The 13210-nt window shown below is 31.2% G+C and overlaps 1 protein-coding gene across 1 annotated transcript in view; it reads right to left on the bottom strand.

Moving 5' to 3' along the window:
- The window catches only part of LOC148612622 (methionine--tRNA ligase, cytoplasmic-like), a 25648-nt gene extending 12438 nt beyond the window's left edge, over window positions 1-13210 (bottom strand). Inside the window, exons 1-10 of the mRNA XM_088594254.1 lie at window positions 13051-13210; window positions 7799-7889; window positions 7213-7291; window positions 6487-6615; window positions 5355-5430; window positions 4753-4868; window positions 3325-3456; window positions 2241-2347; window positions 1460-1576; window positions 73-276 (exon numbers count right to left, since the gene is read on the bottom strand). Coding sequence (XP_088450380.1) covers window positions 73-276; window positions 1460-1576; window positions 2241-2347; window positions 3325-3456; window positions 4753-4868; window positions 5355-5430; window positions 6487-6615; window positions 7213-7291; window positions 7799-7889; window positions 13051-13153 — 1154 coding nt within the window. The 5' untranslated portion in view covers window positions 13154-13210. The remainder of the gene's footprint in view (window positions 1-72; window positions 277-1459; window positions 1577-2240; window positions 2348-3324; window positions 3457-4752; window positions 4869-5354; window positions 5431-6486; window positions 6616-7212; window positions 7292-7798; window positions 7890-13050) is intronic.

Below are 13210 nucleotides of genomic sequence, written 5' to 3'. Positions count from 1 at the left end.
ACAATAAAAACCTTACAATACTTTCTGATGTTTAGTATATTAACAATGGACCATGTCCAACATCATACTTACGTTGTTTGCTCCTTGGTACTAGTTCTACCAAAGTAATCAAAATCTATATTGAACCACTGATAGATTTCTTTATGGATCTTGTTGTATTTGTCGCATATCTGTTGTGGAGTCAGTTTCTCTTCAATAGCCTTTGTTTCTGTTGCTGTTCCATACTCATCTGTGCCACAGACATACAAACTGTTGTAGCCCCTCAGTCGGCAGTATCTATAAATATATCACATGTGACCTTATGTTATATACAAGCATTTTTGACATCATAGGAATTTTAACAATCTAGCTTTGGAAAGCAAGAACTAAAAGAAAAGCATGTCATCATAAATGGTTGAGAGTAAAGGCACTAAAGTTTATCCTTAAATTTGTCAAGTCATTATTTCTACTCTTTTCACAAAGTGGAGCATTATACAATTAATAACTAATCATTATATAAGAACAAATCTAATCATGGAGCTTTAATTCAATTAGGTATAATCATACTGCAATCAAATCTAACCATGGAGCAAGAGCCTTCATTCAATTTGGTATAAACATACTGCAATCAAATCTAACCATGGAGTCTTAATTCAATTTGGTATAATCATACTGCAATCAAATCTAACCATGGAGCCTTAATTCAATTTGGTATAATCATACTGCAATCGAATCTAACCATGGAGCCTTAATTCAATTAGGTATAATCATACTGCAATCAAATCTAACCATGGAGCCTTATTTCAATAGGTATAATCATACTGCAATCATTTTCAATAGATTTTTCCAAGATAACTTGTATGTGTTTCCCTGTCAATTTGCCAGTGGAAGAGGTAATTTTCTTATCCTTGGACTTCTTCCTTTTCCAGATGAGTGAGAACACATTTATACATATTTTTTCCACATGCATGAAACCTAAATGCATGCTAAACACTCACAAAACATGTGATAAACAAATGTTTCTGTTGTGCATTTAAAAACCAAATAAACTAATGCTCTTAACATGGCTCTTAATAATAAACTACCAATTAATGAAGACGGAAAAATAAAAAAATATCTTTATACAAATAATACCAAAAAAATTATAGTAAAAATAAAAAAATAATAGCTTAAAAAGAGCAAAAAATGAGTTTTAAAAAATTAACAAATGCTTGTATCCTTCTTTTAAATGAATGCTTGTTTCAAGAGTTTAAATGACTGCTTATATCATGCTTTTAAACAAATGCTAGTATGATGTGTTTAAACAAACACTCATATTAAGTGATATACGAACTCATCTTTTCTGCATTTACATGCACGCTAAATGTTCAGCAAATAGCAATAAATGATGTACAAATCTAAAATGGGAAACATCAACATTTCAAAGAATGTAGAACATTATGATACATAGATAGAGCGTATTTAATAAAACTAAGTCTACCTTGAGAAAACATCAGCACTAAGTACACAACCTATAATATTTCCCAGATGTGGTACATTGTTTACGTAAGGCAGAGCACTAGTTATCAATATATTTCTCTTTCCTTTCTGTGGTAAGCTGAAAGCAGAAATTTATCAATATACAGAAGTCTGATGAAAACCAAAAACAAAAAACTATGTTCACAGTTTCATAACAAATCTCAAGTCCAGATTTTCTTCTAAACTAAAATTTCATTCAAAATGGTTGCTTAATGTTGAAGACTTGTGGAAAACTCTAACGTGTTAGGAAATCCTTATTAAAGATTTTATTTAACCCAATTACAAATAACAAAAACAAATAATTTAATCCTGATAGTTCAATTTATTACCTAACGAATTAATTTGAGATAAATACTGTAATCTGATTGGTTAAAATAATTTTGTTATATCTCAATGGATAAAAAAAAATATTGAAACACTCCCAAATGAAGAGCTACTTTTCTCATGTTTAAAAATAAAAATATGTTTTAAAATGAATTCATAAGAATTGGCCATGATGAAAATTTTGTCTATTGAAAAATAACATAAATTTTCCATGTGCATATTTTGTTTATTGCACTTCATAAACAACATGCACATGGAAAATTTGTTATTTTTCAATAGAAAAATTTTTATCATGGCCAATTCTTAAATAATGACCAATTTTGAATTGCAAAATGTTGTCTAATGTACATACTAATGTTGTCTAATGTACATACTAATTTTGGACATTAAGAATGATATCATAAGTTACAATTACATACATGGGATGTTTTCGTTCAACAGGTTTTGGACATTTAGTCTTTCCAGATTTCCAGGCATTTACAGCAGCAGATAACTCTTCCTTTGTTACTGCTTTCTGAGATATAACCTAAAATATTTCAAAACATGGTATTTAAATTCATACCAAAACTATTTTATCTGTAAAGACATGCATGAATGTCTAATGAAAATATAACAAGTGCCATAGGAACACTGAAGAAACCAACCTTACTTTGTATAAAACGATACAGATGTAAATAAATTCAAAACCTACAGTTTGTGAAGATGTATTACTAAATACATAAATTTAATTCTCACATTTCAGTTTTTATTTTTTCCAAAAAAAACTGTATACTAACTTATTTTTCGCGGATTACATATTTTCACACTTGGTAATGTTCATTCAACTTCAAGGTTATAAATTTCGAGAAAAACACTTGCACAACAATGTGTTGCAAAATAGAGAAACTTCTTTAGGCCATACAAAAAAAGGCCTAGATTCTCAGGCCACTTTTTAAAAAAAAATGATGTGATAGGAAGGCTTAAATTTTTTGTTTTGTTTTATCAGAAGCAACATTTCTTATTTTTTTTGGTGAAATTTCATCGAATTAAACAATTCTGTAAACGTACAGGATGTTGAGAAGTTAATTAAATACTCCATGGCATTAAAACTTTACTGGAATATGGGATGTGGCAAGAAATGAGCCATCTATAACAGCCTCATTTGCATCATATTTTTTACGTTTCTGTCAAGCGCAGATCTGTTAACTAATTAAAAGTCAATTCCTAGATACGGAAATTTCCGGAACAGATATGAAATTTGCGGATTTTACTGTAATAAAAATCGCAGATGGGGGAGGGTTTTTAGGGATGCGGTGATGCCTGAGAACCTAGCATATTTTTTTTAGCCTTATGGCAACTTATTTCCACATTTGTTTCTAATTTCAAAACAATAAAAAAATTAAAATGCTTGCAAAAATAAGTAGTTTTACAGGTATATTTACATTTCAGTCTAAAAAAGATAATAACAATATTTTATTTCCTTCTCAAAGTTTGGCAAGAGGAGAACCATGAAGAATCCTTTACCTGAATATCCTGTGAATCAGCTGGTTTCTCTACTTTTTGTTTTGATTTCTCTTCTACTTTCACTTTAGCTTGTTTCTCCTGTGTTTGTACATGAGGCAAAGGAAGTGGTCCTGGCTGAGATATAAGGGATTCCTGAAAAAGAATAAATGTTTGACAAATTCTTTTAGAAACCATTTTTTCTATTGATCTAATATTACAAACAGGATGAATATGCTACAATATTCTACCAGATCATAAACACGTTTGTTTTCTTGATAACTTATGTGTTCACATTTAAACTGTAAAATTCAGCAAGTTTGAGTAAAAGGAATATGAAAAATTTGGTGTTTCTAATTTTGGTGGATGTTAAGTACTTAGGCCAAGTGTAAATATTTTGCAGAATTTAATTGACAGACTACTAAAATACACCAAAATAAGCTCCTCCCCCTCCCAAAAAAAAATTATTGTAGTGCGTAAAATTCTGTAAAACCCTTCATAATTATTTAGTTTACTAAATGCTAAGATCACTTATTTTCACAAGCAATTACATGTATGTATTCACTGCAAAAAGAGCTTAAACTAGTACATTATAAAAAAAAAGAGTGTTAAAAAAAGGAATGTCAAAGCATCTCTACCACTGTTAAAAACATCTGGCTAGTCTTCAGATCCATTGATTTATATATACCAACCATCATAGCCCTATCCACGAGATAATTTTTATCCTGCAAGCAGTTCATTAAAGGGCAAATAACGGTTGTCAAATAAATTTTTTATTTGTATAGTAGCAAATAAAGCAATTAAGCTCTGCCAATTAATGAAGACGGAAATCACATGTCCAGTCTAATCTCCTCTGTCAATCTGTCAGTCACAGCATCCTGCAGACATTGTACCTTCCTTCTCCCAAACATACATGTCTAGCCGTGTCAATTCAATGTTTTACAGCACACCTTTGAACATTGCCACTTTGAATCCAACAAATCAATAACTTTGTCAAAAGTGAAAGTAGGTCATGGAAGAATTTATTTCACATCAGAAAAACATGTTAAATTACGGAAATTGTTTAATTTTGAATATTTATGTTATGTTTACGACTCGTTTAAGAGTATAAGTTACAATTTACAATATTTCGTAAAATAATGTCCATCTCTCAGAACTACTTTTTTTTCGTGGGTTTTCAATGATCGGCAAATGCTTGAGGGCTAACGACAGGTCCCTACTTTTAAATTAAATACTCTTAACAACACAAAACCACCAAAATTGACTTATTGCAGGATAAAAACAATATTAGTGTATTACAGAAAATATATAGAAAGTATTTGTATTCGGCTCGGAAGGGGAGTAACTGCTCGGCACAGCCTCACAGTTATTCCTCTTCCTTAGCCTCATCCAAAGACTTTCTATATTTTTCTGTAATTCACTAATATTGTATATGTCTTTTCCATCACCTACCTTCAAAGAAGCTGTGTCCCCATTTGTGAGCACCTTAGACAAAGATTTCTGACACGATGGACGATCACACATGCTGATAAACCAAGACTTTATCTTTGGATATAGACCTTCCCAACCTGCAATGAACATTTTATTATTACATGCATTAGAATGTGTCCACCTTTCATACATGTATGTAACAAGAGTTTTTACAAAATATATTTTTCCTGCAGTTACTGAGCTGTTTAAAGAGCAAAATGTTATAGTCATCAAAGCAAAAATTATATTTCATAAACTGCTGTCAGAGATGCATCCTTCATTTTTTGAAGAAAGATTCAACCTTAAATATAATGCCATTTTTAACAGTTACTCACATACTCTTATATTTACTATCTAATATTTTGAATAAAGTAAGCAATAGACAATGACTGGAATGACCCAGTGCTATCACACCAACATCTTAATTATAATCATGTATCATTGGCCTACAATGTGTGGTTATTGATAATATAAGCTTACAAGAAACTTAATCATTTATAGCTACTATTTCAGTCTCCAGGAATACAACACACATGCCTTGCTAAGCAAAACAAAATGTATGAAAATCTACATCAAACCCTTACCTTTAACCTCAAACTTTCCAGACAAAATGGGATACAAAGTTGCCCACAGAGCAAAGTCAGCAGCAGTAAGACCAATCTGTAAAAAAGCGAAAACTTGGTCAGTACTTCTACAAAATAAATACATCAAATTACTGTAAAAAAGTTTTTAGGCTTTGTCTATGATGGAAGGAGCCACAAAAATTTGTACTCTAATAACAACCGACTTTGTTAAGTTGTTATATGTCTAATGTTTCTGCCAAATGGAATATGTGAGACTTCCTAAAACACACGCTTGTGCCTTTGTTAAAATTTCCTGAATGCAAGCATCATTCCAAAATATGTCACTTCCAACAGAATAGTTTCAGTTTCAGAGTATTTATATACATGTATATTTTTAATTTGCTTTATTACAGTTAAAACAATGCCTAAATCAGACAGAAAAAAACTCATATGAATATATTCATCTGTTCAAAACTTCAAAATACCTTCCATTCCCTGCATGCTGTGGGAAATTTTTCAGATTTAATTAAGAAATAAATCACAGAAACTCCATTTTATCATTATTTTACCACGGGCTGACCATTTATGCCGCATTATTTTACCCTGAGCAAGAGTGCTTTATTTTGACTCTGATAGGACCATGGTCCATTTTCCACATTTTAGTGACCTACTACGGTCACTTCAGATGTGCCATATTTGTCCATCTTTGGCTGTACACTTTACGCTGGCTACGTCAGTTTTGGTTTTATACATGATGGCGAATGTGGCACATAGCACGTGGCGAGTGCTATCGAGTATGTGTGTAAGTGATGTTTACAGAATATAATATAACTTTTCTAAAACAAAACATTTAATATCATCATTAAATATTTAATATGAATTTGATGTTCATTCACGCTACTGAAATGAATGAAAGCAGCTGATAAACATCAGAATGTTACGTGTGTTTGTTTACATGATTAAATTGAAAAGTAATTTACAAACACACAAGCCACACACAATAAGTCGCACGCTGCTCATATGGCAATCGAAAATTGATCACAATTGTGGTCTCAAAGCCTATTAAGGACATCATATTATAATTTGTAATTATAACTGGATTCTAATAACAATTAATTAACTTTCTATGATTTCTTATGGATACTATACATACACTAGATAAGAATGTCTTGCCCTTCAGTTCATTATTAAGTGACTTGAGAAGGGTCTGTATATGGACCAGTAGATCTTTATCTGGTTTACTGCTACCAATCACACTCACTAGGTAGGGGTATACCACAGGCTGTAATAGAAAATCTAGATATTCGCTGGCTGTTTTTCACAACTCTTCATAATAAAATCAGAATTCTGTTATTTTTTAAAGAAAAGATATTATGACATCTTCAAGAGTAGGGATTAGAATCAAACCCAAATGAAAGAAAGGTGTTAGGTTTAATGTTCAGTCAAAATTTAAACTGAATACATACCTGTTTACCAAAATTTCTAGAATTCAATGATTTTGATCCCTATGTATTATCCCTGGTATATGTTTTGATTTTTGATACAGTATTTATATACGGAGTTTTCTATGCAGAATGAAGATAAACACTTTTGTGAATACATGTATCTTTATATAAAAAAAAAAAAAACTATATATAGTGCATATAGTGAAACTTGCCAAAACTACATCTATTATACATAACCAATAAATATACCAAAAACCTGACACAAGTAATCACAATGATCTTAGCATCACAATTTCCAAGCATTTCAAACTAAAAAGATGTTTTATCTAATAGGTTTCACTTTTACAAAATATTCTATATACAGTTTTTTGGCATGTCACTTAAAGACTGAAAAATATACAATTGAAGTCCTACATCACCTAGGTTACACTGACCTGCAATTGAACACTCTCCCACTCTAACCATCGGTCTACCTCACTATCATCTTCAGCTGTCTTCAAGTTACAAATATACCTTAAATAAAAGAAATTTGTTTCTATGATCCAACTATTGAAAACTTCAAAGAACTTCATCAAACTCTTTATTATAAATGTAAATTTAAGACAGGACTAAAACAAGAAATTCAAAGAGCAAAAACTATGTGTAAAACCAGTTCACTGCAAAAATAAAACAATGACACAGAAACACACATTTCACTTAAATTTCACTGAAATCTCCATGGAAACGTATATGTGAGCTTACTCTGCAAAGTTTCAACTTCAGGGCAATAAAGCAGCCAAAAATTGCACTGTTCCGTTAAAAAATAAGCATACTTCAAACACACATCTCTGACGTACATTAAATACAGTTTGTGTAAGGAGTGTGTTTACAGCTGCAAACATTCAATATTATTTCTACACTTAAGAAATCTTCAAATCTAAAAAGCAAGGCTCACAAAGTATTTAAAATTGAAAATTTAATCATCAAGACCTTTGGAATTGTTGAAACTTGTCAATAGTTGCTGCTTAATATCATTCTTACCTTGTTGCTACATTGGAAGAAAAAAGGAATTTTTCAGATAGTACTTCTAAAACAGGAAATACAGGAGAACTCAGGTAAGGAACAACTTTTTCTGGAAAATAAAAATTGTGCTCTTTAAATTTCATGTTAATTCAGATTTAATCAAAGACTGAAGTCTTCAAAGTTGTTAATATAATTGTCAAATATTTTATGCCACTGATTTTGGCTTTTAAAATCTGAAATGGTATGAATGAGATATGCTCTAAAACTGGATGACTTCCACTAGAATATTGGTTCCCTTGATAAGATTACTCTTTCATAACTGTGATGACCTGAATGTTTTCAATCGAAACCACTGGTTACAAGGAACCAGATTAAACAGTTGTGATTGGGGATTTTGACATTCTTGACTATCCTTACAGATCTCGCACGACCGCCCCTTACAGAGACTTTATTAGTAGATGTCTGTTAGTAGTTGTAGGTAGCAGAGCCCAGCCTTACGGACACATGACCCAAGAACTCAGTCAGAGTATGTTCTACTAGTTGCTGGGCTGCTCTGTTGACGCTATGGCCTACTCACAGATCCCAGTGTTTCCCTACTCTAATTATTAGGGAGTATACATCAATGTGTAGAGTCAGATTAAACAATTGGCAATGGCTATATATAGATATGGGGGCCCTGATAATGTATATGACCTACATAGTCAATTGTAATGAGCCCCTTTGTCTGAAACTGAAACTGGGTAATGTTCAATGCTAACCAATCATTTCATCATTACATGTAAACTTCCTGTTCTCATACAAACAAAACACATACGTAGAACACATGTACAATGTATATGATATCAAAGAGGAACTTTTTGATCTCATATGAAGCTAGAACTATGAATCTATGGGGGTAAACACAGCACCGCTGAGCAGCTTAATTTGAAGTAGTAATGTATAATTATGCAAAGCATTTGCAAATGTAAAGTACTGAAATTACGAGTGCAAGAAGTCACTAACAATACATGTATTAGCAACTTAAAAATTTCTGCTGAATTAATCAATTATCAAATATATGTATGTCGAAATTTGTTGGTTCATTGGCCTTTCAAAAGATTGTCAAAGATAACTGCATGTAATTAATTAATAATTAACAGCGCATTGAGAATAAGAATTAGTAGGTAGACTGAACCATGAAAACCACTTACTGATATTCCACGAACATAGGTTTTTTCACTGTATACAGTGTGCATATGGGAAATTACATTAGAGTATTTTTGTAAAAACATTAAGCTACACATATTTTACTTACAGCTAATGCCAAATCCATATGAAGTCAAAATTTGAAATTAATCCATCTACTGGGAGTCATGATAATTTCTAAGAAATTCAAATGCACAGAATGATGTAATTCCAATACACAAAAATATACTTCCCACTTGTTTAGAAGGGGTATAACTTATATGTTTAGAAATATATTTTAATTCATACATTCTTTGAATTAATAAATATACCAGTAAATAAAAAATCAAGGCTACAAATGAATGATTCATATACTTACGGCACAAAAATCTTTTGATGTAGACTTTTAGTTAAGACAGTAAATGAATGTCAACAATTTCTGATGTGTTGCATCACATTAAGATGAGCAGAGTAAAAAAGGATGATAAAATACCCTCAATGAAACTATAGGTATGGAAAGTCCAATGTGTTGCATCACACCTAAATGTATGTAACAAATTATGATCCATGACAGAAGGCCCTGCACCATGTAATGCATGATCACTTTCATGTTAAAAAGTGACTCATGGGGAAAAAAAAGCTTGTAAGAACATATACAATGTGAAAAAGGTACAAGAAAGATTACACAGCAAACATGTACTAATATAAGAATATGATCAAACATACTGCCACTAAACGTTAAAATCGTTTGACAGGAAATCATTTATTGTTGACCTGAAAGGTCAAAACAGGACAATCATGTTAATAAGTAGCAGTCTTAATCAAAATCAGACATGAGCCTAAGGAGGTGATTCGTATATACAAAAACCCTCCAAATTCATTTATATTACTAATTTATAACCAGTTATAGACCATAAAATCAGCCTCAGTCTGTTATTCTGCTAATGCACATTCGAGATAAAAATCATACATAAATTGTGTATGAAATTTTTGCTTAATATGCAATGCAAGAGTTATCATTCTTGATCTGGTTTGATTTGGTTGATTTTAATGGTAGATGAATGTAAGGTTTTCACAAAAATACAGATCTGAATACAGAAATGAATAGGGTCACATGAAAATATAGCATGTGTATACGGAAAAAAGCGTTTTGTTCAGAGAGTTATTCAATACCATTAATCACCGATACCATAGGCAGTGTCTGAATTTTACATGGACTTGTACTTTTGACTAGTTTCTGACTAGAAATGTAGAATCTTACAAGTTCATCAAAAGTTGAACAGAATTTCAACACTAGAGGTATTTTAAAAATTTTCAAATTGAAATAGTAAGGCTTGCCAAGTGTTTTAAAATTGAAACTATCAATGACTGTTTAAGGTCAAATTGTATGAAAAATCCATAAAATAATTTTATTTTTTTATATAGACACTTATGTAAGGACTTTTTGAGTAAAACAGTGTTCAACTGAAAAATGATAGTTTTACAGCTTTTCGTAGAAAAATACCAAAAATTGTGTTAAGAGGAGGCAGAAAAAAAGGATAGGTAGGGTAACCTTAAACAGACTGGTTTTTTTTCTCTTTGGGAAGCAAATTAACACTACTCTTCCCATTATCAAGTCTACAACAATCTAAGAGTTTCTGATTTTAATGTTAAATGAGTTGACTGACTTGTCAGAATATGTTGGTCATTTATTGCACTTTGTGTCATTATTTGACTTTTCAGTTTGAATTTGAAAGAGTAATCAAGAGAACCAAGGTTATAGCGGTAATCAAAAGAATGTAATACAGGGACAAAGACCAGACATGGAAAACAGACATACACAACAAAGAACATAAAGTAACTAAAATCATACATACAAAGTAACAATTTAAGCAAATGAGCAACTCGGACTCCACTAGAAACTGGGAGCATGGACCAGGTGCACCAGTAGGGTAAGCGTCCTCTGCTTTCCTAGTAACACCTGCTGAGTTGCTCATAAAAAATCTGGGGTAGACAAACAAGGAAAGGAAGACATTTTATTGAAGACCTTTTGGTGATCTCTGGAAGTATTGACTACATTTTATTTGAGAAATATACTGGTGCATTTGTTATGTTTCACCATATCTATTCTTTTTCTATCTACTAAATGAGCAAGTAAGAACTACATGTACCAATAAATCATAATTTAATTTTCCTGACATCTACAAATGTCTGCAAAAATGTGTGCTTTAGAATAGAAAATATAAAGAGAAATAACCAATTGAAATATTTATTCATATACATGTATCCTTTAGCCATCTATATTATACAAAATGTACATCTTTACGGTTTGATAATTAAAATAAAAAAGAGGATAAATGCAAAATTTGAAATCTGTGTTTTGGTACAGGTACTATTTTCTTTGATAATTGACTATTGCCTCTTTAAGTAGATTTTGCAATAGTTTTAGATTCAAATCAAAACAATTGCTGAGTCTGATGGTGTACCAATATTTATTTCTTATCTTATATACAATGTAATTTGTCAGGAAAATGTTAAACTTTTGAAGTTGGAAAATAAATGTACTTTCTTCTACATTTTGTACATGTAAATAATGAGAATGTTACGCCCAGGTTGAGAATTACATGCATTAAATCAGTGGATGCAAAATTGGTTTAGAGATTACCAGATCAAATCTCATATTTTGAACTTTTCTTCTTTTTGGCCAACCACAAAAAATAGTATTTTTTACAGGACCAAAGGCATTTTCTACTAGACATGTCTGTCAGTCTTGTAGTATTTCATTTCACTATTAAATTACGTGTCCTCAGCTGCATTATGTGTAGGTAAATTCTTAAGATTTTTTTCTCAAGCACAGGAGACTTTGAAAAAAAACTAAAAAAGAATAGTTAATTGACTTAGCTACAGTCTCATGCACAAATTGTGAGAGTGATTTTGTACAACTATAATTGGATGTCTGTATACACAAGACCAAATCTTATGACGAAAGCCAAAATAGCCACACCAGTTTCATCTATTAAGGTAGCTGATCACACCAATTACACAGAGCATTCTTTTCTGTAATCTTGCAGATGTACATTTTTTTATATATTTTCAATTAACTACAATGTAAGTGTTTGAAATGAAATAAAAATAATATGTATAAATTCTTCTGAAAGAGTATTTGACATAAGAGAGGGGCCTGATGGGGTGGGGGGGGGGGGTCATCACACTTCATGAGTCGATTTTTTTGTCAATCACGATTCACAGAAAATAAGTTTCCATGATCATGGATCATGAAAATATAAAAAAGAGTATCCCCAAACAATCTCGATAATAGAAATTCAGAAGCTCGTTGTTTTGTGTTGTAGATTGGTTCATAATTAAGCTACAATCAAATACATTACTGGCTCATGACTTGTTTACGTGTTGAATTCTCCCAGGTTCTAAATTAAATCATGCCACTTCACCTTTTTAAGCCAAGAAAGACAACTCAATGGAACTCTTTATTTCCATATTGGAAAAAAAATCACAAGAACGAAATATATGTTTCAATCACGAAGATCAAACATAAAACTCCAATGAAAACGATTCACGAACAATAAATCTGTAGAAAAAAACGGATCATGATAGCGAAAATGCACCTATCATAAAGAACGAAAATAACCCATCAGGCCCCACATAATAAACATAAAAGCCTCTTTTCTGGGAAGATAATTGACTGGAAAATTTTTATAGAAATGTAATGGGAATTTTAGTTTTTTTTTAATATTACAAACAAAAAATTAAATTTTTCAACTCTGGCTGCTGCTCAAATTTTTTTTATCATTTTCACAATTGTGCAAAAGTCTGTACCTTAAATGTTCTTTAAAAATGAATATGTAAGAAAAAGTTTGTAAAATACTGAACATTTTGCTATATATATATATATATACAGACTTTTGATCAGAATAAAAGCCAAGACATATGATTTGTGTAAATTCCCCTTTCTATCCAACTATTTTTAAATTACATCTACTAAATCTACAAGACGAAAAATACCAAATTATGCGTGAAAACAAGGAATTATTCTAATCATGAACTTAAATAATTGCCATAATGCAGCAGGTTTATCGAAAAAATATCGTCTATATACTATGCTAACTTACCTCCATGTTTTTTATCAACTATGCTTAATTGTATTTTATTCTCTTCAGCAGCAGCAACAACTTTTAAAGTATTAAAATTCCCTTTATCTGTAAACAATTTCATTTTCTTGTCAAAATTTCATCAGCTTCAAAACCGGAAATACACGTGGGTTGCAATTCC

Source organism: Perna viridis, chromosome 7 (genome assembly GCF_037379345.1).
Source record: "Perna viridis isolate PV_CMFRI_1.1 ecotype Kerala chromosome 7, ASM3737934v1, whole genome shotgun sequence".
Taxonomy (NCBI): Eukaryota; Metazoa; Mollusca; class Bivalvia; order Mytilida; family Mytilidae; genus Perna; species Perna viridis.
Note: the sequence above shows the minus strand (reverse complement) of the source record. Positions and strands in the feature narration are given on the sequence as shown.